At 44.0% G+C, this 27499-nt stretch overlaps 1 protein-coding gene across 1 annotated transcript in view; it reads right to left on the bottom strand.

Annotated features, from left to right (window-relative positions):
- Positions 1–22060, bottom strand: part of LMNTD1 (lamin tail domain containing 1) — a 247267-nt gene extending 225207 nt beyond the window's left edge. Inside the window, exons 1-4 of the mRNA XM_077807458.1 lie at positions 21921–22060; positions 19098–19286; positions 11366–11459; positions 1943–2128 (exon numbers count right to left, since the gene is read on the bottom strand). Of these exons, the coding sequence (XP_077663584.1) occupies positions 1943–2128; positions 11366–11459; positions 19098–19286; positions 21921–22060 (609 nt within the window). The remainder of the gene's footprint in view (positions 1–1942; positions 2129–11365; positions 11460–19097; positions 19287–21920) is intronic.
- Between the last annotated feature and the right edge of the window lie 5439 nt (positions 22061–27499).

The raw sequence follows: 27499 nt of genomic DNA, 5'->3' as shown, positions 1-27499 counted from the left end.
GCACCTCACCAATCTATTAGAATTCTTTGAGGGTGTCAACAAGCATGTGGATTAGGGCAATGGTTCTCAACCGGGGTACCCCTACCCCTGGGGGTACGCAGAGGTCTTCCAGGGGGTATCAACTCACCTAGATATTTGCCTAGTTTTACAACAGGCTACATAAAAAGCACTAGCGAAGTCAGTACAAACTGAAATTTCATACAATGACTTGTTTATACTGCTCTATGTACTATACACTGAAATGTAAGTACAATATTTATATTCCAATTCATTTATTTTATAATTATATGGTAAAAATGAGAAAGTAAGCAATTTTTCAGTTCCAGTGTACTGTGACCCTTTTGTATTTTTAGGTCTGATTTTGCATGCAAGTGGTTTTAAGTGAGGTGAGACCTGGGGTACTCAAGACAAATCCAACTCCTGAAAGGGGTACAGGAGTCTGGAAAGGGTGAGAGCCACTGGACTAGTAGATATAGTGTACTTGGACTTTCAGAAAGCCTTTAACAAGATTCCATACCAAAGGCTCTTAAACAAAGTAAACTGTCCTGGGATAAGAGAGAAGGTCCTCTCATGGATCAGTAACTGGTTAAAAGATAGGAAACAAAGGGTAGGAATAGAGAGTCAGTTTTCACAGGGGAGAGAGGTAAATAGCAGGGTCTTCCAAGGATCTCTACTGGGACCAGTGCTGTTCAACTTATTCATAAACAATCTGGAAAGAGGGGTAAAGAGTGAGGAGGCAACGTTTGCAGATTATACAAAATTTCTCAAGATAGTTAAATTCAAAGCTGACTGCAAAGAGTTACAAAGGGATTTCACCAAACTGGGTGACTGGGTAACAAACTGGCAGATGAAATTCAATGTTGATAACTGCAGAGTAATGCACAATGGAAAACGTAATCCCAACTATACATACAAAATGATGAGGTCTAAATTAGCTATTACAACTCAAGAAAGAGATGTTAGCATCATCGTGGTTAATTTTCTGAAAACACCTGCTCAGTGTGCAGTGGCAGCCAAAAAAGCTAACAATGTTAGGAACCATTAGGAAAGGATAGATAATAAACCGGAAAATATCATAATGCCACTATTTAAATCCATGGTACACCCACACCTTGGCTCTCATCCACTATGACAAGGGGTGTGAGTGTAGGTAGCAAAGGCCAAGAAAATGGGAGAGTGGCTGGAATTTTCTTATACTTTAGCAATCTTTGGTTACCAAAATGGCCTGTTGGTGCTCTGTGCCGCTGGTGCAATTTAGAGCAGCCCTCAGGCTTCTCAGTAGTGTACTGAAATAAAGTGTCAGCTGTCAGGGAGCAATGCCAAGCACCAAATGGCTGGTCTTGAGGATCTGGCCTCATATATACACTCTGAGGTGCAAAGGACACTTTCTTTTGTCCAAGAAAAGTCAAAATGAGCGTTTTTCAAAAGTAGACCTTGGAAAACAGCTTAGAAACTTTGGAGGAGATATTCAAAATTACAAATAGGAGTTAGACACTCAGTCAAACACCTAACTGCCTTTTGTCTTTAGTGAAGGAGTCAGTACCACAATCCATTATGTATACTGTAAGGGAAAATCCTCCTGGCCTCATTGAGGTTGAAGAGAGTCTTGCTATTGGCTTCAATGGGGCCAGGATTTCACCCTTTACATTTTCTTAACAAGTAAAAAAAAATTCACCCTGGCCCAATTCATTTCCTCTGGCACTGTATTGTTATGTTTGTTTAAGCAGAATGCTCATTAGTTTTGTTCCTTCTCTTTTTTTAAGGCTATGTTATTAAACTCTTTTCACTTAGGGGAAAAGTCTAACTTTTTGGATAAGCTGTAACTGTAGCTAGTAGCCTAAAGGGAGAAAAGCCCCCTTGTGAACCTTGCAAATACTGTATATTAACTCTTGTAAAGTAGACAAATGAAAGAGGGAACACATGTTCTATATTATAGGCTTACATTTTGATGGTAGGCTGTTGCAGTTTCCTCTTGGATTTGTTTCACCTCCGCTTCATTGGCTTCTCGAATTTTCTGAACTTTTGCCATTGAATCTGAGTCCCCATTGCTGAATTCATGGAGTTTTCCTTCTAGTTGGAGTATGAGAACTTCTGACCACGCAAGCCTCTGTCTCATCTGTTTGGATTCCTATCATTGTTTTAGAAGAAGAATGAATTGGATTCTCTCAGGGGAGAGGTCACAAAAATTAGACTTAAAAAACCGTAAGAGCATTTCTTTACAGTGAAAAAGAAATAATTTGTGTCCTTAAAAGATACAAGATATTGAAAATAAGCCAGTAAATGAATTTTGATAATACTGCTAGTTAATTGCCAAGTACTTTTAAGGGACTAACTTATAACAAACTTATTTTCCCTGATTCCATGATGAATTGTTAAAAAAGCCAGTGTAGAAAAATGCATGTTTCCTTGGACTTTTCTGTTTCACTTGTGCCAATTTCAGAGAACAGAAAAATACCCTAAACTTTTCAACCACAACCTATTTCGCAGTTCCCACAGAGGAAATACATACATATAAGTCACTTTATGTTTTTTATACAGACACATCTTACCTTTTAAGTAAGTAGCTGTAAAAGTTAATGATACACTTTAACCACTACTAATGAAAAGCACAATCACTAACATCTAATTAAAATGCTTATTTCTTACTATATCCACATCTTCTGCCTCCTGTCCTAGAGTCATTACATTCAGAAGAAGTGATGGCTGCCGCAACACACACGCCAGTCTGCATTAGTCTTATTAACTTGATGCTTTGGGAAAATAATGGAGGGATGATATCACATATCACACCATCAGCTTAATCTGCACTGTTCATAGTGCTGCAAATTATAGCACAGCTCACAGTCTCATTTCCACAGTCCATTTTGTTAATAAGTGAGAAAAAAAAAAAAGCACCAAAGAGGAAGTCTGGGGTCTAAGCCACCAAAAAAAAAAAAATAGAATAGAATAGGTCGGGTTTCTGAAATAACTTGTGGATGTCATTTTTTACAATATCATTTTTGTTTGTGCAATGACAAAGTGGTAATACTCTAAGAATTAACACCCTTTAATATCAAGCTTCTGTTATTACTGTTTTATTTGAAAACACACCCTAAGCAACACTTCTTAGCCCAAGATGCAGCAGAATTTAGATTCTATTCTATGGAAAAAGGTTTTATCCTTTATTACTGTACATATCAGACACAACTGACATGAATATTACATTCAGTATGATTGGGTTGAAGGAATACTGCTCTATCATCCTCAAAGAGATGAAACTGAATTGTAGGTCATAACTTATGCTTCAAATGGAATCACACTCCAGAGCGATGAGAAGTACTAGCAGCGTCTCAAACATCTTAAGTACTCTGCATGCACAGTGTCAGCAGCTAATCCCAGAGGCATGGAAAACGGTGGGTTCAAGGCCAGTGTTAAGAAGAGGGCAAATATTGGTTCGAAGTCCATGACTGATGAGATTCACAAAGTTCTTGCAATGCACATGTGTTGCTGGATGGTTAGATCAAACAGTTCTGTTTTCTATGTGTTCATCTCATCAAGAGCTGCTTTACAAGAAAAAAGCAGGAGCAAGGAATGGGAGGACAAACTAGCAAATCTAGAAGTGACCTCAGCTAATACTTCAGATGGACCTGAACTGTGACATTTGAATCTGCATCCAAAAACCTCCCCCGAAGTTCAGATGTAAGGTTTTGGGCTCTCCCATTATAAAGATAGAGTCCATCTGGGAAATTTGGATTCAGATCTGATCCCTATCATCCCCCTCTCACACACACACACACGTATGCATTCAGTATGGGGTGTTTGGATTCAGAGTTTTAGTTCAGGTCCATCTCTTATTCACCCAGAAATAATCAGACTCAAGAGAGAAGTTTAGCAAAATCAAGAACGATTTTCCTTTTAAAGCCTGAGGCAATGTTCTTACTTTTTTAAGTTTCTTCCCCACCCGATCCTTCCCCCTACATGTTAATTCACCTCGTTGCATGCTTGCAAATGAGATGAAAAGAAAAATCATCATTCAATAGTCACAGCATCAACTCACCAGGGGAAATAACAAAGGCACGGGAACTAGGGAAGGAAATGTTTATATACGCAGTGGAACAGCCAAGAAAACTAACTAATCAGAAGGCAGAGAAAACAAGAAAACCCAAAAACACTTGGTTCAGCCAACTACAAACTGGCCAAGACTGTCAACCTGCAGCAGGTGCCAAGGGCTCCTCTGGCAACCAGCCAGCTAGGCAAAAGAGAGTTGCTTTTTTGTTCCTTTCCATTCTTTAAGGGGTTCTACCACACTGTATACAGAAAGGCTACCACTCTTAGCTAAGGTGAGACCTGTTGCTCCTTAAATTCTAAATTTCCCTCCATTGGGCAACAATGCCCAAGGCCAGTGCATCTAATCCCCACTGTCAGCCACTGTTCAATCCCCAGGGCAATAGTTTTCTGTGATACCCTTCTATCACTGGGTATGTGTGGCTTATGCTTGTTCCTCAAATACATCTGCTGGCTTGTCTAAATCAACCATGGTTTGTACGCCTGGATCAAAGCAGATCTCCAAATGGTCCCCAGGGCTGAAAAGTTATTGCGGCTGACAGACAACTGGACAATTCCACCCTTTCATTTACATTTTAAAATCTCACTCAGTGATCCGACCTCCTCTCACCACCACTCTGAATACTTCCTTGGGTCCAAATTGCACCTTCAGAATATGAGAAGGCAAAAATCTAGCCATTCATGGAGAAACACCTATCCTACTACAAACAGAATAACTCAGGGAGAACACCATGGAGGATGTTTATCTCCAGTCTTTTTTTGGGGGGGGGTGGTGTTTGCATGCATTAGAATAGATGGTACACTGGAGAACCAGGGCTCAGCCAGTGTCATGCACCTGAATGGCATGCTCCCTGTGGAAAGATGGAATGCACTAACCATGCTAACTGGGCCATCATCTTAATGCTCAAAGAAGGACAAGAGCTGTATTTTGGCCAGTTCCTGCTCAGATGTCCAAGGCTTGGTGAGATAAGGCTTTTCTGAATCCACTTCCCCCACAATGCACCTGCACCGGGGGAGCCCATCATGCATGAGGGAGAGCAATGACGTTTTATCTAACTGCTCATTATGGTGGCAGCATTAAGACCCACTTGAATTTCTACCTTTCAGAAATTAGAGCCCCTCCTTCACTCTGCAGCGATGCTAAAATGAATATTCCCCTGCTCAGTACAGTACTCATGCCAATGTAGTGGGAGTCAATGCAATAGCAGACAAGCTGCATTACATAACAAGTGAAGACTCTTGTATAAATAATACAGGAGAAGAGAAAATATAGTAACAGTGTGTAAATTGGTGGAGCCTTTGCTTGGATGCACACTAGAGGGTACTGGTATTTAGAACAGAGTACAGTACAGCAATACAATCTTGGCAATATATGAAAGAGAAAGGGTGGTGCTGTTTCCAGCTGGTTTCCAAGAGGAGTACAAGCTGTTGCTCTTGTGCCTGCTTTTTGGTTCTATAGATCATCCACATCAACCTATATATCTATTGAATAAATTCTGGTGTTAAGCACATTGTTGCACAGAGCTTATCATTGCCAGGCTTACAATAAGACCACAAAATGTGCCATTGTGGAACAGTTCCATGGTCCAATAAGTCCTTTCACCTGAGAGGTAGGGAATCCCTGCTCAAGCCCCTTCTCCTCAGCAGGCAGATGAGGGAGTTGAACCAAGCTCTCCAACATCCAATTGTGTGCTCTAACCCAGGGGTTCTCAGACTTATTTGATGCCACCCCTGTTCCTTGCATCTGTAGTAGCTCATGTCCAGGGTTACCATATTTCAGGTTCCCAAAAAGAGGACAGTAGCAGAAGTGCAGGGGGAGGGAGGGCAGGGCGGGGAGATCTAGGGAGGGCAGAAGAGAGCTGGAGGGGGGTATAGTTAGGGGTACTGGAGGGATGTGTGTGTACTTGAGGGGGTACCCTGTGTATGGGGGGGTACTCACTGGAGTGAGGGGGCAGCATTGCTCCCTATCACAGTGGCAGGTTGGCTGGTGCAAGCCCAAGATGCAGCACCATTCATCAGTCAGTACCTCCCTATGGGACCCCCCCCCGCCAGAGCTAGGAGCCGAGGCCTGGGTGGGGGGCAGGGATCTGACAGCTGCGGGTGCGAGGGAATGGACCAATCACCTACAGATACACGGAGGGACAAATTGGGGCTCTTTCTGAGCTTCAACAACTGCTCTGCAAAAATCCAAGACATTGCCCGGTATTTGAAAGATCTGCCTGCATAGAAGTCGGAGAATCAAGAAAGAGGCTATTGTGACATTGCACCCCATATTTTTCATAGTGATATTATTGATATGATTATGGCATAATTATGATGCATTTTGTACAAGATGGATCGTGTAAGGTTTCATTGGAAACGTTATGATTTGCTGAATCTGATTATCCTATTTGTATGCATGTAACATTTTTGTATCTGAAGTTATGAATATTGACTATGTATCTGTATTTCACATGTAGTGACACCCACTAGGCAAGATGCTTCCAGTTTAAATAGCTGGTTGCAAAGGGCCCATTCAGAGTAATGGGTCATTAGGGAAAACAATAGGCCTTAGGAGAAGCTTATCCCATACCTAGCGAGCTATCCTGAGAATGCTCCTGACAGCCTATGGATAATGGCTGCTATGACTCTGCAAGGCCATGTGACCAGCCCACATGACTCTGGATTCCATTTTGGGTACCTGTATTTTCCCACAAACTGGGCTGGGAACTGTTTTTGGAACAAAGGGTTCCCACCATATGCTAAAGCTAGATCAGGCAGGGAGTGACATCATCTGTTATTCTGCACTCTCCCACAACTCAACACCTGAGAGACGCTCCAAAAGAAAAAGACTTGGAACAGGGGAGAGGATCCCAAGCTGCAAAGCTTAAGAATCTGAAATCCTGCTTGTATCATCAGCCAGGGGGAGAATTTGCTATCCCATCTTTCTAGTATCATAGGCTTAGTTTGCGGTGTTGTTTATTTAGTAGGTAATCTGCTTTGATCCGTTTGCTATCACTTACAATCACTTAAAGTCTATCTTTTCATAGTTAATAAACTTGTTTTATATTTTATCCTAAACCAGCATGCCTTTAAATGAAGTGTTTCAGGAAAAATCTCAGCTTGGTTACTACAAGTATGCATATTCCTCTCTACCTTGAGGGAGGGGCAGACATACTGTGTTTACGCTGTGCAGATCCTTGTGTAGTTCAAGATGATATAATTTTGGCTTTCTATTCCAGAGGGAGGTGCATGCCTGGGGAGCTGGGAAACTGGTTGGGGTCTGCTGTTTGCACTCACGTAGCCCAGTTTGGGTGCATGGCGGCACCTGCGGTCGTATTGGGTGATAACAGGGCCTGGGTGAGGCTGGTTGTGTCCCCAACACAGGTGGGTGTCCTAGAGAAGCACTGCAGTTCCTACAGCTCCCAGACTGCACCCCAAGGGGGATAATCTGTCACCGCTGTTACCCGGACATCTGGTAACCCCCCTCTGGGTGCCTGGCCAGCAGCTGCCAGTCTCCAGTTGCCCAGCTTTGAAGGCAGAGCACGAGAGGCAGCTGCTGGCCAGAGGGCCCAGCTTTGTAGGCAGTGCTGCCACCAGCAGCAGTGCAGAAGTAAGGGTGGCCCGGTATGAAGGCAGACCGGAGAGTGGCAGCTCCTGGCTGGGCGCCCAGCTCTGACTGTGGGCAGTAAGTTTCCCCCTGCCCAAAGCTTCTCACACATACTCAGAATACATTCCATGCCCCACCCCACGGGGGCACAACTCCCAGTTTGAGAGCCTCTGCTCTAACCAATGGGTGAAAGGTTATAAGGGAGGCCACCTCTTGCTTACAAGAAACATCTTAAGCACCTAAGCCACATAACTCCAGGAGAGGATTTCCAGCTATGTGAAGCAGAGATAGTCTTCTCCCTGTAGCCCAGACTTAGTCACCAAACTCTGGGCAAGGGGCAGGGTTTAGGACAAACCCTCTTGTCAGCATCTCCCACTGACTAGCCTAGACAGCTTCCTGCCCAGCTTGCAGACTCATGCTATGAGACTAAAAATAGCAGGGTAGATATTTGAGGTTGGGCTGTCATTCAGACTCTGAGACCCAGCCCCATAGTGTAAGTCTGAGTCAGCTGACCCACACTCTGAGATTCAGTGTTGGTAGGGGTTTGCCGTGTAGATGTACTCTGAGGCACCTCTCCCCTCAAAATGCATTATATAGGAACCTAGGCACCTAACACAGGGTTTATAGATCCCATTGTTCCAGGGATTTTCTAGGTGCCTTTAAGTTCCTTTGTCACTCTCAGACTAAGGTCAGTCAGACAGTCTGTGGTGGAAGAGAGAAATTAACTCAGCTCTCCAGAGTCTTAGGCTGGTACCTTAACCACTGGGCAATGCTGCCTCTCTTTTGTCTGCGCTCAGAGGGATTCCAATCAAACACCTCTCCCAATTGTCATGGGGTTCTCACAACACATATTTTGCTGGCCTCAGAGTGTGACCACCAACTCTTGTTGGTGGCCGCTCTGACAATTTTTCCTAAAATACTTTATTTGTTTGTCCTAAAGTTAATTAATATGCCCATATACATGTCCAAATCCTTGCAATTTATTTATGTCTGTTTTTTTGTTTGTTTGTTTTTTTGCAGACTCAATAATAAAAATAATGTACAGTTGTCTCTATTCTTTACTGGACCTAAATAGAATAGAAACAAATAATGTGCTTTGCATGTTCTTGTCTTCTTTTGTAATTGTTTCTTTTGCTTTTTGGTTGCTTTTTTTTTTAATATAAAGACTTGCTAGTTACTAAATCTGCGTCTGTGAAAAGTGATATTTGAATGTTTTTTAACACCCCTTTTCACAGTAGCAGACTTGCTAGCTAGCTGGGAGGCTGCGAAAAGTGATATTAACAAATATACAAATATCACTTTTCACAACAGACTTATTCAGCCCTGGCAAGCCAGGTTAAAAATTGAGCCCTGGATGGGGAGGTAGGTAGGGAAGCAGTGGGAGCCAGCTGCAATGGGATGGGTGGGTGAGGGGCCAGGAGAGGCAGTGAGGTCCACAGGCGATGGGGTGTTAGAGAGCCTGGGGCCAGAGCCCAGGGACTGGACCTCTGCAGCCGTGTAGCTGAAGCCCGGGGCCAGAGGACACAGCAGGGACAAGGAGCAATGGGGGTTGGTAAGCCTGGGGACAGCACCCGCTGCCGCATGACTGGGGCTCGGGGCCAGAGCCCATGGTCCTGCGTCCAGACTCTAAAACCCTGCAGCCACCACCTGCCACCCCAAGGCTGAAGCCAGAAGCCTGAGCTCCACTGCCCTCAGGAAGGTGGGGAACCCACAACAGCTGCCTGCTTCTCTAGTGTTTGTGGCTCCAAAGGGGGGCAGAGCCCCACCCCTGGGGAGGGGCCATTGCTTTGCGCTCCCCTCGCATTCACCATCCAGGAGGCTGTGGCCACATGAAAAGCCCCTGGTGGCCGCATTTGAGAAGCACTGGTCTAGATCAGCAAGGTAGTTGCTGTGTTACATAAAGGACTTCTTACTGCTGCTCCTTGTCTGAGCAAAGGAGTATTTCCAACACATAACACACATGAATCAGTGTCTTATCTCCATGGGTGGGAAAGATGTTGGTTGCCCCCTTGATGCCTACAAGCCAGAGAGAGCTATGGGGCTTCCCTTTTATTGTTTAGTTAGTATAACAAACAAGCCGGAAAGAGAAAATTCATACTTCCGTTTCAAAAAATAAAAATAGCAAACCCAGACACCCGCAGCCAGGAGAGGCATACTAATGAATCAGCTAGGTATCTCTCACCAAATCAGTTCCCTGCCATTGCAGAGGCCCCAGGTTGCTTCTTGGTCCCTTCTGTTCTCTGCCTGTGGCACACAATAGTTTAGTCTTCTGAAAGCTGTACTACTATAGTCTAATCCATTTTACTGATCTTAATACAGGGGTAACTGGGTGGGGTTTAGTGGCTTGGGATACAAAGGAGATCAGACTGGATAATCTGGTGGTCCCTTCTAGCCTTAAACTTTATGACTGCTTACCCTAATAAGATCCACATTTTTTGCTCAGAATGTGTGACATGAATTGCCTTTTGCAGCTGCTGGCATTTTATGAGCCTCACCTCTACCTCCTTTTGGCTTCAGCTAATCAGCCCCTATTGGCTAATCTATGCTTTGTTTAAAAAAAAAAACAAAAAACACACACACAACACTCCTAAAGGTATGTCTTCACTACCCTCCGGATCGGCGGGCAGCGATTGATCCAGCGGGAAATCGATTTATCGCATCTACTCTAGATGCGATAAATCGACCCCCCAAGCGCTCTCCCGTCAACTCCTGTACTCCAGCACCGCAAGAGGCACAGGCAGAGTCGACAGGGGAGCGGCAGCAGTCGACCTACCACAGTGAAGACACCACGGTAAGTCGATCTAAGTACGTCGACTTCAGCTATGTTATTCACGTAGTTATTCCCCCCGCCCCCGTGTAGACCAGGGCTAAGAGACGTCACTTATCTTCTCCACTTCTCTACTGCCTGTCTCAGCCGACATTTCACAGTAACCATGCTGTGGTTTAAATCAGCGTGCTGGAGTACAGGGAGGAAAGTCAATACATTACAATGGGGATTTCAATCCTCTGCTTCCTCACAGCAACTCACACTTCAGCACAACAGGAAGTGATTTGCCTGCCTTCACACAGAGGATTTGATTCCCCTTTCACTTGATGTAATCATGTAAGCCTGGCAGCAGGAGAGCAAAACACGACCACAATTAAATTCTCCAGTCACTTAAACCAGTAGCAGCATTTTATGCCCACCTTTGCTCTCCTAGAAATGACCACACAAGGTGTGAGGTAGTGAAGAATCAGGGCCAGAAAAACTGAGACAGAGCCAGGAATATGATCCGGGTTTCTGACTCTAACCAAAGACCATCCTTCCTGGCCAAAGCAAGAAGATGAAAAGAAAATATATACATAGAGATGATATAGACATCAGCGTAGTTAAGCTACTGTGATACACAAGGAAGAAGGCACTAAAGAGCACAAACACTACTTGCTAGGGCTTTCAGTAATGCAGAGATCCAGCTGACTCACACGGCAGGGTTGGTGGGAAAATCCTGAAGCTGGCTCTACATGCAAACAAGCTTTTGGGCAGTGGTGAACTTCCATCATCTTTGGAATTATGGAGACCTGGCCCTATAAACATTCACAGACACCAGCTTCCCAAGCGTGCTCGAGTAAAGAGCAGCCCATGTTAATCCATTGCTGGAGGAAGGACAATTCTGCAGGCACTTTAGCAGTCTGATTAGGAGATGCTGAATAGGCTTCTAAAGCACCATTTAGGAGCAGGGTTATTAGCCTCACCTGTAAACAATTTTCTTTTTGATGCTCCAGCTGGTGTTTGAGTTGCAGTATCTGGTCCTGTAATTTCAGTCGCTGGGAAAATTCCTCTTCATACCTAAAGTAGTCCAGGATAAAGAGAAAGATCTGTTGCTGTTGTTCTTTCACAAGGTATCAGTCCAAATCAAAGTGGTTATGAAACACGAACTATTAGCACATCCACTGGGGAGACTGCGGTGGGGGATGATCCACAGGAGGATGAAGAGCCAGACACATTCCTCTGCCTCCCCTGTTCAGAGGTTACACACAGCTGGCGTGATCCGTGGGGCTGACTATGGCTTGCACAGCCTTAACTGGGTCCTGTTACAAAGGCCACATGGGACATTGCTAGGGGACGCAATCACCAAGACAAGTTTGCACCCTAGCCCTGCTCCCTCTGGCCTGCCTCCACCGAGACCACCACCTGCCCTGGGGGAAGCAAAAGACTATTCTGGAGAGGCATGAAGGCCAGCACTGCACCTGACATGCAGGCCCTTTGTGTCGAAGTTATTCACTGAGGGTAGAGATTATGCCCATCCTACTTGCCTTTTTGCCAGCCTGGCTAATACAAAGGAGCCCTAGTGCAACTACCGTGGTATCCTGGCTCTGTTGAAATCAACAGGATCCTTTTCACTGTCTTTCGTGGGGTCAGGGCTTTTCCCAGTGCGTCTGGCCTGAAGTGCCTGGACTATACACGGATCTCACAGCTTTTAGTGATGAATTTGCTTTGGAAAAGAGTAGTAGTTTTACGATAAATGGAGATGTATAAATAGCATAAATGTTAGAAAAACGCTGCTTATTGAAAAAGGGACAATTACTTTGCAATTTGGCTGAAGCTTCTTCAATATGCAGAGAGAGAGAGAGAGAGAGAGAGAGCAACCAGAAGTTGCAAGTAAGTCTTTGGGATCCCATCTTTGTTTTATAATAAGCATGTGAAAAGTGCTTGCTTTGGTAATGGGGTAGTCAGGGCATTCTTAAATTACTGGCTTATTCTCCCTGAATAGTTTTAAATATTCTCCTGATTCATGTTTTCCCTTCCTCTCTGCTGTCAGCAATGGTGGGGTTTATTTATTTATTTCTTTATTGAGGCAAACAGCCCTCGTGTAGACGAGGCTTTCTACTTCCCGGCCAAGCACTAGTTAATGAGACTACTTTTATTTGCAGAATTGGGAGCCCATGTTAGGAACCAATTTAGACTGAATCATGCTGAAAGGATAAGTTTAGACCAGTGGTTTTCAAACTTTTTTTCTGGGGATCCAGTTGAAGAAAATTGTTCATGCCCACGACCCAACGGAGCTGGGGATGAGGGGTTCAGGATGTGGGAGGCGGCTCTAGGCTGGGGCAGGGGGTTGGGGTGCAGGAGGGGGTCAGGGCTCTGGGCTAGGGGTGCAGGCTCTGGGCTGGGGCCAGGAATGAGGGGTTTGGAGTGCATGAGGGGTTCTGGGTTTGGGGGGGCTCAGGACTGGGGCAGGGGGTTGGGGTGCAGGAAAGGATCATGGCTCTGGGCAGAGGGTGCAGGCTCTGGAGTGGGGCTGAGGACGAGGGGGTTGGGGTGCAGGAAGGGGTTCCAGGTTTGGGGGGGGTTCAGGGCTGGTGCAGGGAATTGGGGCACGGGGTTGGGGCATGGACTTACCTCCGGGGTTGGGGCATGGACTTACCGCTCCCAGTCAGCGGCACAGCCGGGGTACACCGTGGATCGCACTGCCTCCCAGAAGCGGCCAGCAGCAGGTCCGGCTCCTAGGAGGAGGCTCACGCCAGCAGGCACTGCCCCCCCTCTGCCCCCCGCAGTTCCCATTGGCCAGTTCATGGGGCTTGGGGTGGGGGCAGCGCACAGAACCCCGTGGCCCACCTGCCTAGAAGCCAGACCTGCCGCTGGCCACTTCCAGGGCACAGCGTGGTGTTGGAAAAAGTAGGCACTAGTCTGCCTTAACTGGGTAGCACTGCTGATGGGACTTTTAACGTCCAGGTCGGCGGTGCTGACCACAGCAAGGCGACCTGGTACTGGGTCACGACCCATGGTTTGAAAAACATTGGTCTAGAACCCATGCATGAGTCTAGAACCCAGAGTTGAAGAGCCTGGGAGAGCCCCAGGGAGCACTGTGGAGATCACACACCACAGGAAGTACTGCCCAAAGGGTCCAGAGTGACAGCAGCCTGTGGCCTTCTGATTCGCCAATCACAATATTTAACCCTGGAGGGTAACCAAGGAAGTTGTCTGGGAATCACAAAGACTTCTGGCCTGCTGTGAGTCCAGACCTCATCTTGTTTTCTAATCTCGTCTCTGTCCCCATTCTGACTCTGGCCTCCTGATTCCAGCCTGGTAGCTGTCTCTGATCTCCAGTCTCTGGCCATACCCTGACTCTGACCTGTGTTGATTGATGCTGGCTCTAGCAATTACCCAATCCCTGCTCACTGACTACCACTTTGTGGCCATCCTTGACTTGTAGACACCAGCCCAGCTATGACCACCAGACCACACCTGCTACACCTGGTTCCTTACATATATCTAAACCCAGTTTAAGTATAGTTCCTTAGTTCAGATGGAACCCAGTGGGATCAGGTCCTCAGTCATTAGACTCTAGCTCTGCTTTTTGTATGTAATGTGAGGGAGTCAAAATGTATCCAGGAACAAGTTACATATTATGACTAGAAATAACTAATAAAATCTTCTGTTAGTTTTTTAACATTTCTTGTAGTTATATCCATAAAACTATTGTTACAGGCTCAGTTAAGTTATATTTATGCACCAAATTAAGCTGTCGAGACAAATCCAGCCTGTGTGTAAATTGTACGTCTACTGACTTCCTTGAATTTGGCCCAAGATGTTTCATGACTTAATTGGAAGGTTTGTCTTAATAAAGACTGTGGAAGGCTGTGTCATATATGTGATATTTAACACAGAGAAAGAGGATGATTGTTTAAGATAGTTCAGGAAGTGATTTAGATGCACATGGCATTTTACTGACAAATAAAATTAGCAATTAGAGTTGGTTGAAAATTTTCTGTTGAAACTTTGTGGGGCTTTAACTAAATGTAAGTTATCACGAAAAAGGTCTGTTTTCCTCAAAATATTTTGATTTCTATGTTGGATAACTGAAAACTTTTGACAAAAATTATTCTTCTTTCCTGCCCCCAGTTTTTGGCTGAATTGTTTTCAGTTTTCAGCAGTTTTTGGTCACAACTGAAACATTTTAACTTTTCAGGATTTCTGTTTTTCAACAATAATAAAAACTGACATCTTCTGTAGGACGACATTTTTTTTTCTGATATGTTCTTTTGGCAGGTCCCATCCTTCAGGAGTTCAGTCAGCCTGGACTGAAGCTAAACAAAGAAAAGTGAGTTTTCTGTCTACCCTAAATCGAGGTTTTTGGGGTGGACAAAAAACAAAGTCCTAACCCTGACAAAGTAAAAGCAATTCAAGAACTGAATGCATCAACGTATGTACCAGAACTGATACATGGCCTAGGTTAGTAAATTACCTCAGACAATACCAACAAGACCTTTCTACAGCAACAAAAACAACTAAATGAACTATTAAAGTCCAACACATCATGACCATGGGTGCTAAATCAAGAAATTGACTTCAAAAAAGGTAAAAGAAATTATCTGAAGAGCTGCAGTTCTCAAATACTGTGATATGAATAAGTCCACAAGGATGAGTACAGATGCAAGCAGCTATGGCCTAGGCGGTATATTATGGCAACAATGTGGATCTGAGTGGAAGTTGAATTTTGCTCTGTACACTCACAGAAGCAGAAAAATGTACACAGTGAGTGAAAAGGAGTGCCTGGCAAGCCTACTGGCATGTGAGAACTTTTACATATATCTGTATGGGCTGGATTCTTTTGCACTGATAAGAGACCATAAACCTCTTGTAACCCTCTTTGCTGAAAAAGACCTTGGTCAAGCCACGCTGAGATGCCAACATCTTTTGATCAGGTTAATGCAATTTAACCCAGTTGCTCATTATGTTCCTGGGAAAAATCTGGTAGCAGCAGATGCTCTACCATGGAGTCAGTATCTCACTCAACTACCTGCGAGCTCAAAGATGATGTAAAGGTGTATGTGGATGCTACAAATGCATACAGACCAGTGTCAGAAAAGAAACTACACCCGTTACAAAAAGCAACGTCAACAGACACACAGCTTCAAGGAGTTCTAAGTTACATTAGGGCCGGCTGGTTACGTGGTTGTTGCGAAGTATTTTTCCAGGTTAGGGAGGACCATGATGGGCTTTTAGCTTTTTAAAAAAATCTATGTTTAAAATAAATGTTCAAGAAAACCGAAAGTTAAATCAGAGAATTTTAAATTTATTTTTAAAATGACAATGGAGAGCCTCCACGTTAAGGCTGTCGCTGCTCCAGCTCAGACCTCGGCAAGAGTCTTGGACAATGGTTCTCATCCCATGTGTTTTATTAACTAGGCAGAAAGGGCTAAATGACAACCTTAGGGCTAAATCCTGCAGGTTTTACTCAAGCCAAGCTCCCATTGACTCCACTGGGAATCCTGCATGACAGAGGACTTCAAGGTTTATCCTTGAAGCATGGATTTCCATGCTACCAACACTATAATTCAGAATGTAGTCACCATTATTGATGGTGGACCATTTCTACGTACCATTATTTATCATTTTTATATTATATTATTTATGTATTATTATGGTAGTACTTAGAGGCCCCATTGTGCTAGGTGCTGTACAAGCACATAGTAAGAGACAGTCCCTGCTCCAGAATGTTTACAGTCTAAATGGATAGAAAAGACCAGTGGTTCTCAACCCGTGGCCTGCGGGGCCTCTTATGGCCCAATCAGCACAGAGCTGCGGCCCATGTGACATTCTCAGAGCCATATAGGTAGTACTGGATGCAGCCCACAATGGTAAATACATTGAGAGCCACTGGAGCAGACAAAGGGTGGGAGGGGAATCAGGTGAAGTTATTTGCCTAAGATTACATGTAGTGGCAGAGCTAAGAATAGAACTGAAGCTGCCTGACTTACAGACCCGTGCCCCATCCAAAGAACACTCTGTCTTCCACAGGACCAAAAAACAAGGTTTTTCTACATTTAATTAGACATAGGGGATAGCAAACTGTTCAACATCTCAATCCTACATTTATCAAGATTTTGCGTCCAGCCTGCGGAAAAGCTCCCACTCGGTGCTTTGTTTTCATATTTTCAGGTGCTAAACTGGCCAGTTTTTATCTTGTAAGATAGCCTTGGTTCTTTGAAGTGATAACATCTGTGATCAAAATCTTGTACAGATAATCATGTTGTGTTTTTGCAATTACATTCTGTTTGCTTGTTGTTAACAACCCATGCAATTTCTAGTTTCCCATAACAAATGTAAGGATAATTATCACGTAATCTGCTGGGTACAAATTTAATTAATCCATGAAAAATAGTAATAAGTATCAATTAAATACCAAGTACTGTAGGTTTGTCTTAGGTACCCATGTGATAGGATAAATGGACATGCAATTATGATAGCTATATTTCTTTGATAGTGGCTATCAGAGCCTTTATAGCCTGGATGTTGTTTATTTTGGGACCTCAACTCATAATGGGCTTCCAACGTGCAGGACAATTTCAAATTTAACATGGGAATGAGGGGCGTATTACTATCTAAGAGTGAAATTAGCCTGTGTGGGACTAAGATGTGCGTACTGATGGCCCTGTGCACTGGGATAAATTGCACCCTAAAATGCATTGATCAGTGCTCTTCTTTTAGGTGCTTTTTAGCTCTTAGGTAGGGCGAAGATCAATGTGCTCTCCACTGACTTGCTGCTAGAAAAGCCCCAGCTTCCAAGTCTCTCGTCTGTCACCAGGCTTAACAGTGGGAAAGGGGGAGACCACAAATATTCACTGATTCTCTTCACTGGTGCTATGGCATGGGCTGTCGGAAAAGGAAAGATTATCTGGCCCTCAACAGCTCCTGACTGAGTGAGAGGGAGAGAGTTAATAGTGGAAAGGGGATGGGAGAAGAGAAAATGGTGAGAATTTTTTAGGGGGAAAGGACAAATTGCAAAGATGGGGGACCCCACTAAATAGTCACAGTGGAAGCCCCTAAATATCCTAATGCCAGCCACCCTGAAGCTGGCACACAATGTGAGTCTACTTATCTCCATGTACTTCCATTAATACAATGCAGGGCTATAAGTAGCACTTTTCTGATTTACATCCATTCTTCCCTCTGTTGGAGCACTACAGTTTGATAGGGAAATATAAGGACACTTAAAACATACAATGAGGTCCGGTGCTTTCAATTAGGTATAGAGGCAAAAAGTCAAAGGATGTCAGGTCATGTGACTCTCTTACTGGGGAAAGGAGAGGATGTGAAAGACCAGTGCTCCATGCCCGACCACACACGCAAAGCAATTCCTTGATCATTGCATCCACTGATCGTAGATGAATGGCTGCTGCTCATATTAAGAGGCACACAAGAAGCAGCCAGAACAGTCTATTGAACAGTTAATCACGGGAGCCACAACAATTTTCCGAGCTCCTTTGACTGCTGCTATGTCACATTATTCTAAATTGCTTCTCATCAAAGTTTGCGGAGCAGAATACAGCCATTAAGTCTGGCAGCAAAGCAGCTCATCTGAATTTGTCACGCTCATGAGCTCTGCTCAGCTATTTTAAATAAACCTGGGTTACACTGCAGTTGACATTTGCTAGTTGAGGACAAGCACCACAGGGTGCTCAGTGTGTTTTGTACAGACAATAAAAGCTCTGAGAGCCAGGAAAACCCTTTGGGGGGTCAACTTGCCAAGCTCCTGAGTTTAACCATGGCTCAAATAAAGGAACAAGAGAAACTTCCAGGACATTTTCTGCCTTTTTAATCCATTTTTTATTGTGTTTTTTACTTTTTACATTGAAATTATTCTCAAAAGAGTTATGCTCTCTCTAAAGCAGTACATGCCTTACAAAAACAGTATGTTATCCAAAGCACCACTCCTGTAATAAGAGTGAGATTTGGCTCTCCTTATGAGCCAAATCCTGTCATGTGAGAAGTCTCATTGATATTGCATCGCAGAACTCAGTAGTGCTACCAAATAAGATTTGCTCTGATGTATTTAGAATAGTGTGGATTACATCTAGGACTATGCTTGGCTGCTTTGTGCCTCCATGCCAGAAAGCCAGCTTAAATGGCTACAAGAGAAGTACACTTGCATACAGGGAAATCTCTGGGTAATATAAGGCCAGTGAATCAGCATTACTTCATGCATCCGATGAAGTGAGCTGTAGCTCACAAAAGCTTATGCTCAAATAAATTGGTTAGTCTCTAAGGTGCCACAAGTACTCCTTTTCTTTTAGTGAATCAGCAGTCCATCTTTTTTCTGTCAGTGTAGCAGCTATAACCACAAGAAAGTGGGTGTGGCCAGAGCATCACTGCACTCCAGCTATTCCCAACTGCAAAAACAACCTCTGAGGATAGTGCCAAAGGCTGCTCTAATTCATGCCAGAGACTATCAGCCCTGAGATGGTCTTAGAATCCTAGGGCTGCTAAGCTGCAATACAGCCACCATTGCCCTCCTTCTCCTGAGATGTAGCAAACACAGCTTGGATGCAGCTGAGTGTCTGGGCTTGTACCTTTAAATATGCATTGCTCTTTGATACAAGACTAAGAGATATAGCTATTTGTGAATACAACAGAAATAGCCAGAGGTAAGAAAGGAGAAACTTGCAAATTTCTGTCCGAAACCTAAACTTAGTTTCTTACTTTCTTTGAGACATCAGGATGTTTTTATTTAGCTCCTCAAGCTCTTTCATGGCTAGATCCAGCTGTACTGAGGATAATGTCCTTTGGGTTTTCAGCTCTTGCAAATCTATTTCCTTTTGGGCCATGAGAAGTTTTAAATTCTTTAAGTCCTCGTCTTTCTTCAGGAGTATGGTATCCAGCTCCTCCTGTCTGAGCACACACAAAATATCAGTCAGATCCAAAAAATAAAGATTTATTCTGTTTCCATTTTTAGAAAAATGAAAATTAAACTGTAATAAATTGAACCAAAGAACCACAAAATAGGGCCAGATTCTGGCTGCTCCTACTCAGGTGCACAATGGGGGGCAGACAACACATGGAGCTTTCTCCCCCAACCCCAACTCCCAAAACCTTGCACATCTGTTCAGCACAAAAAGAATACCTCCAGCCACTGCCACTACTTAAATGGGTCTGCTTTCCAAAATGCAGACTTTTCAATACCATATTATTTATAGGCAAGGTTGGTAGCACTACCTATTATTAAGGTTGCCCAACACTTCCCATTATAAGAACCTGTTTTCACTTGCTTATAACTTTGCCAAACATTAACTGTTTGGGCTCAAATTTTCCATGCTGGGTATTCTACCGTAGGTTGAATTTTTTTTTCAGCCAAAATAGTTCAGCTATTTCTGAGAACAAGGCGAGGGGAAAATATACTTTGGAGCATGGACTTGAAATTTGGCAGGATTGGCCTTTATGTCAAGAATGTGCATTTTGCCTTCCTCAAGAAAATCTACTCAAATTATAAACTTTTGAAATTTGCAGTTCACACATATTCAGTAGAGACTTGTTAAAACTTTGCAGCTTCATTCCTTGAAGGTTCTGCCCACACTAAGCATGCTAATGAACTCCCCTTCATTACACAGCCCTGGTTCATCCCCAGAGCAGGTACACCCTGTGCAGAGAAAAAGGACAAAATGTGGAAAAAATAGTATGTGATCATGTAATTAAATGCATCATAATGCATATGCACAATGGAGCTGATTAAAGTTGCACCGGCAACCTTAATTCTGGCATTTCTTAACTTTTGGATTCTTGATTTTGAAACCTTATTATTAATACTGTTTTAACATGGCTTGTGTGCAATATTTTAAAATAAGTTGACAAAACTGCTGTTGTTGTTGCTTAAATTGTTAACTCAGGATTCGGGGGGGGGGGGGGGTGTTGTTCTTTTTGATACAGTACATAAAATCCATTAAGTTATTCTGGTATATCCACATGCGTGCAATCAGTCCTTGCTGTTTTCTTGACCCCAGTTTGGGCTCCTAAACTGTAGTCTCAGTGAGTGCTATTAAACAATACAGTACAGTAGACTCTTGTCATTTCTCTTTCCGTTAATCTACAAGGCCAATAATTCTCATACAAGAAGTGTGGTCTTATCCTACTTCTCTGCAAAGATTTAATTGCATACACAAAGCAAAGCATGGAGGGCAAAGTTACTTTTGTGCAGTGGGCCAGCATGAGGCCTGTCTGTCACTTAAATCCCCATTAAACCCCTATTTTTGCATAAATTAGATGCGATGGTGATGGTGTTACAGACCTGATTGAGTTCCCGTAGTGGACAGTCACCAGTCTGTTGTAATTGGTCCCAACCTCTGGATCCCACGTTTCCAAGCCAGTGGGTCTGGCCAGCATCTAGTCACAGTCTCTAGCTCTAAGGCGCAGACTCCCTGTCTGCCACCCTTACCTAAGATGTGGGACTCTAGGGTCCAACTGCCCTAGACCCTGAAGTCAGTGCTCTGACCTCCCAGTTGCTTTTGCATGCTTTCACCAGAGTTCCATCTCTGTGGGCGATTTAACCCCTCGGGGATCATGTGGCAGGTAAAGCAAGGAACACAGGCTTTGCACAAGGGCTTCTAAAACCATAGTAACATTGACTCTTAAAGCATACAAGAGTGCAGATCATTGGGCAAAACAACAAATGCCTTTACACACTCCCCACTGTGTCTATGCTCAGGTCTTCTTCTGAGCCATTGGACCCACTCCGTGTTCAGGTGGGTAGGCCCTCCTGCCTCTCCTTCTACTGCTGGCAATGGTCAGACTCTGAAGAAGAGGGAGACTGGAACTGATCCTGCCTTTAAATAAGGTTTCTGCCCCCTTTGCCATGTGACCAAATGGTCGGCTTCAGACCTTTGCCAGGTGTCTTGCCAGGAAGTTCCAGACTCCCCTACAGTCCAAACTGGGTTTCCTTCAGCCTGACCAGTCTCTGTAGCAAACCATTGTCCTAGGGTGGATCCTTGTGATTAGGAAGAAAATCATTGTTGATCACTCTTGGGTTAGTCTATTCAAAGAGGTGTCAAGCATTACAATAAGCTACTTTGGGTTGTCCTTGACATCTCTAGATACTGTTGCCAACTCTTGTGATTTTAGCACATCTTGCATGTTTTTCTTAAAGCCCCAGCTCCTGGAATAAAGACATTTCATAAGAATCTCAGTTGTATTTGGGAAAAACAGAAAACCAAAGAAGAAAAAAAATAGTACATTTCTAGTCCTCACAGAGCTGAGAAAAGCTTGGAAATGTGAAGATAGTGCACCCTAAAGCCTCAGAAACCACTATGTGAAGAATGCAACATTTATTATTTGTTTTTGAATTTCACTGTTTCTGGAGGCTTGATTCATGGTTTTTGAATGCCTGAGGTTGGCAAAATTGGATATCACAAGTTCCTTAGGGCAGGGAATTTCTTTTATTGAACTGTAAAATGCCACACCCACCTTATTGCTCTCTTTAAATAAGAAAACCAACTTTCCATCAGAACTCTGTATTCAGTGCAGAAGCAAACAAACCTGCTTTGGGATCTGGTTTCCATTTGAGGATTCTTGTATCTGATGATTTCAGTTCTCATCTCACCACAATTGCTCACTTCTAGTTGTTCCTGAGGTGCAGGCATCTCCTTCTTTACATATATGCCAGAAATGGCAGCCATCCCATCTTTAAATGGTGAGCCCCAGATGACAGATCAATCTACATGGTAAAAGTTGGAAGAAATGGCCACTTGTAACTGTTTTGCCAGCTCAAAAACTAGTCATGCTATAATCAACCTCCTTCCCAAGGTTTCCTATTTCAGACCTGACCCTGCAATAACAAAGCTCCCATTGACTTCAGTAGTGTAGGATAAGGCTTGCCTTCCTTCTGCCCCACGTTAAAATCCTACAATTTTGTTTTGCCTTTGTCACTTAGGCCCACATTTGTAAAACCATGTACACAACTTTACAAAACTGGAACTTATTCACTTGTGTATTGAATTTGTAAAATGAAAAACCCATCTCTCAGACTCAAGATGATGGACTCTGGACTGCTCTGAAACACCCATACAACCCCATTCACTGAGAATGCAGTAGGATCCAGGAAGCAACCCCGCTATTGCTCTTTTATGGCTTGTGGAAAGGGTTATTTCTCTGTGATTCTGCAAAACCATCCTTTATCAAGTGCACTTTATACAAACTCAGCATGGAGTCTGGGATTTGACCTTTCATTAATATGAGGCAATAGCCTCTGGTACCATCTAACCAGATCAAAAATTACCTAGCAATCAAAATCAGTTTCCCACTGTAGAATGGAGCACTATTTTCTTGTTTGTGTTGTTGTTCTAATTCATTTCTAAGGCTAGAAACTCTCTTGAGTGTGGGAGGATAGAACTTCTTCTCTGATGCAGAACAGCTGCTGCAACTCATTGGTTCATATGAGATGCCATAAAACCAGTAAAGTGATGCTACATTTCAGACTATGGTTAGTATTATTTTTATTACCGTAGAACGTAGCGGCCCTACCAAGACTAGGGCATCATCATGCTAGGCACTATACAGGCATACAGTAAGAGATGGACTCTGTCCCAAATAAATTACAATCCAAATAGACAAAAGACGGACAATAGCTGGGAGAGAAAAGAAGTATTATTGTCCCCATTTTATGGACGGAAAACTGAGGAACCACGTGGAAGGGTTTTCATCAGTAATTAACGTAAATGAATCTCATTGCTTTGGATTGCAACCTTAGAAGATGAAAATGCAGCAGAAACAAAACAAAACAAGACAGAAATCTACAGGCAGATCCTCAACCAGTGTAACTAAGTGCGACTCCAGTGGAGCTGCATCAGTTCATATCAGATGAGGATCTGGCCCCATATCTTCATTGGTAGGCACCCCAGGGTGAAATTCACCCCATGCAGAAAGGTCTGTGTCCTGCTTAAGCGTCACTTAAGCCTTCAAAATGGTGCATGGACCCTTGATACTAAGAGAATTTCACCACACAATAACAGTAAATCAATATCTACATCTTTATATAGTTATCTAACAACTAGGGCTGTCGATTAATCACAGTTAACTCACGCGATTAACTCAAAAAAATTAATCATGATCAAAAAAATTAATAGCAATTAGTCACAGTTTTAATCGCACTATTAAACAAAAGACTACCAATTGAAATTTATTAAATATTTTGGATGTTTTCTACATTTTCATATATATTGTAGTCTGTGTTGTAATTGAAATCAAAATGTATATTGTTTTTATAACAAATATTTGCACTGTAAAATGATAAACAAAAGAAATAGTATTTTTCAATTCACCTCATACAAGTACTGTAGTGCAATCTCTTTGTTGTGAAAGTGCAACTTACAAATGTTGATTTTTTTTGTTACATAACTGCACTCAAAAACAAAACAATGTAAAACTTTAGTGCTTACAAGTCCACTCAGTCCTACTTCTTGTTCAGCCAATCACTAATACAAACAAGTTTGTTTACATTTACAGGAGATAATGCTGCCCTCTTCTTATTTACAATGTCACCAGAAAGTGAGAACAGGCATTCACATGGGACTTTTGTAGCCAGCATTGGAAGGTATTTACATGCCAGATATGCTAAATATTCATATGCCCCTTCATGCTTCTGTCATCATTCAGGAGGACAAGCTTCCATGCTGATGACGCTTGTTAAAAAAATGTGTTAATTAAATTTGTGACTGAACTCATTGGGGGGAGAATTGTACATCCCCTCCTCTGTTATACCTGAATTCTGCTATCTGTTTCATGTTATAGCAGTCTCAGATGGTGACCCAGCACATGCTGTTCATTTTTAGAACACTTTCACTGCAGATTTCACAAAACGCAAAGAAGGTACCTGTGACGGTGCCCCACATAAAGCTTTATGGAAATATGCTTATGAATGTATATATATATATATATATATATATATATATATATATATATATATATATATATATGACACAACTGGAATATGTTTTATGCTACATATGTTATGTAACATATCTCTGTGAAGGTTAAGATCTACTGAATCTATTCATCCTATTTGTATGCATGTATCATTTTTGTATTCAAAGTTATGCATATTGGCTGTGTACTGGCTTGATTTCTAAGTAGCCTTATTTCAGAGTAGCAGCCATGTTAGTCTGTATTAGCAAAAAGAAAAGGAGGACTTGTGGCACCTTAGAGACTAACAAATTTATCTGAGCATAAGCTTTCGTGAGCTACAGCTCACTTCATCAGATGCATTCAGTGGAAAATACAGTGGGGAGATTTATATACATAGAGAACATGAAACAATGGGTGTTACCATACACACTGTTACCAGAGTGATCACTTAAGGTGAGATATTACTAGCAGGGGAGCGGGGGGGGGGGGGGGAAATGGGGCAGGAACTTTTTGTAGTGATAATCAAGGTGGGCCATTTCCAGAAGTTGACAAGAACGTCTGAGGAACGGTGGGGGGGGTGGGGAATAAACATGGAGAAATAGTTTTACTTTGTGTAATGACACATCCACTCCCAGTCTTTCTTCAAGCCTAAGTTAATTGTATCCAGTTTGCAAATTAATTCCAATTCAGCAGTCTCTCATTGGAGTCTGTTTTTGAAGTTTTTTTGTTGAAGAATTGCCACCTTTAGGTCTGTAATAGAGTGACCAAAGAGATTGAAGTGTTCTTAAACTGTTTTTTGAATGTTATAATTCTTGACATCTGATTTGTGTCCATTTATTCTTTTACGTAGAGACTGTCCAGTTTGACAAATGTACATGGCAGAGGGGCATTGCTGGCACATGATGGCATATATCACATTGGTAGATGCGCAGGTGAACGAGCCTCTGATAGTGTGGCTGATGTGATTAGGCCCTATGATGGTGTCCCCTGAATAGATATGTGGACACAGTTGGCAACGGGCTTTGTTGCAAGGATAGGTTCCTGGGTTAGTGGTTCTGTTGTGTGGTTGCTGTGAGTATTTGCTTCAGGCTTGAATAGAGACTGGGAGTGGATGGGTCATTACACAAAGTAAAACTATTTCCCCATGTTTATTCCACCCCCCACCGTTTCTCAGATGTTCTTGTCAACTGCTGGAAATGGCCCATCTTGATTATCACTACAAAAGCTTCCCCCCCTCCCCCGCTGGTAATATCTCACCTTAAGTGATCACTCTCGTTACAGTGTGTATTGTAACACCCATTATTTCATGTTCTCTATGTATATAAATCTCCCCACTGTATTTTCCACTGAATGCATCCAATGAAGTGAGCTGTAGCTCACGAAAGCTTATGCTCAAATAAATTGGTTAGTCTCTAAAGTGCCACAAGTTCTCCTTTTCTTTTTAAGTAGCCTTAGTAAGCATTTGGTCAGCTTCTTGAGAAAGGAATGTGCAAGTTAAATGCCCAATAAAGAAGCACTTAACAGACAATGGATCTTGAAGATGCCAATCCACATCTGAGCTTTCCCAGGAATATGGCTTGGCTGGTAAGAAACTCAGTCATACATGGACATGTGACTTGCCCATGTGACTCCAAAACTCCATTTTGTAGCTGGATTCTACACAGGGGGAGGGGGAGGGGGCCACCCACAGGAGAAAGTCTATTTAAACCCCTGGGAGACCCCTCCATTTTGGTCTTCAGCTGGCTAAAGAGAGAGCCTCTCTACCCCCAAGGATACCTGAAAGAAACTGGAATAAAGGACAGTAAGTACAGGGGGTGTGAGCAGGGGCAGCAGGTTTGTAGAAATTTTGGTGGTGCCCAGAACACCCAAAACCCTCCCCCCCCACAAACTCCCCACACACACCTGCCTTAGGCTCTGGGAGGGAGTTTGCGGGGGGGGGGGGAGAGGGGGTCTGGGGTTCAGGCAATTGGGGTGCACGAGGGGATGGGGATGCAGGCTCTGAGAGGGAGTTTGGGTGCAGAAGGGGTGAGAGGTCAGGCTCTGGGAGAGAGTTTGGGTGCAGGGGGTGTGAGGGGTTGGGGTCTGGGAGGGAGTTTGGTGGGGGACGGGGTCTGGGGTGCAGGCTCTGGGATGGAGTTTGGGTGCAGGCTCTAGGCTGGGGCAGGGGATTGGGGTGCAGGAGGGGTGCAGGCTCTGGGCTGGGGCAGGGGATTGGGGTGCAGGCTCTAGAAGGGAATTTGGGTGCAGAAGCGGTGAGAGGTTGGGCTCTGGGAGGGAGTTTGGGTCGGGGAGGGGTTCTGGAGTGCAGGCTCTGGGAACAAGATTGGGTGCTGGGTGCAGGCTTGGGGCAGAGGGCGGGGGTGCATGTGCAGCCTCTGGGAGGGAGTTTGGGGACAAAAGTAGGTGCAGGGGAGGGGTGGGAATGCAAGAGGGAGTTGGGGGAGGGGTGCAGGATGGAGGTGCAGGAGGGGGTGAGGGGTGCAGGCTCTGGGAGGGAGTTTGGGGGTGAGAAGGGGTGCGGGTGCAGGAGGAAATTTGGGGGCTGAAGGGGGTGTTTGCAGAGGGGGTGTGGGTGCAGGCTCTGGAAGTGGATGGGGGGTTTGATGCTTACCTGGGGCACCCCCTCCGGCAGCAGCTCCTAGGTGGGGCAAGCTGGGGGGTCTCCTCACACTTCTGTCTCCAGGCACCACCCCTGCAGCTTCCCATTGGCCGCAGGGGTGTTTGGGGCGGGGGCAGCGTGCAGCGGCACAACCCCCTCACATGGGCTGCAAGGACCTGCCGGCAGCACATGTGGAACGAGCGCGCAGGAAGCCGCTCAGCCCCACTGCACTGCTGGGTGATGGCCGGAGCCCCCAGGCTATTTTAAATCGCCCGGGGGTGGCAGGTGGGGCCGGGGGAAGTGCGGGGGGAGTGTGTGAGGGGTAGGGAGGCGAGAAACTTTACTGGAGCCAGGCCCCTGGGACAGGAATATTCCTGGTGCCTGGGCACCAGGGGCCCATAGAATTTGCTGCCCATGGGTGTGAGTGATTGCTGGACCCAGATTAGAAGGAGATTAGTCTGTAGTTACTGGAACTGGTGAGGTTTTTTATCTGTATTCAGTTTTATTACTGTATTAGGCTTAGATTTGCATGTTTTATTTTATTGTACTTGGTAATTCACTTTGTTCTGTCTGTTACTACCTGGAACCACTTAAATCCTAAGTTCTGTATTTAATA

The sequence above is a fragment of the Eretmochelys imbricata genome, chromosome 1 (assembly GCF_965152235.1).
Source record: "Eretmochelys imbricata isolate rEreImb1 chromosome 1, rEreImb1.hap1, whole genome shotgun sequence".
Lineage (NCBI taxonomy): Eukaryota > Metazoa > Chordata > Testudines > Cheloniidae > Eretmochelys > Eretmochelys imbricata.
The sequence above is the reverse complement of the archived record's forward strand: the minus strand, read 5'-3'. Positions and strand labels throughout refer to the sequence as shown.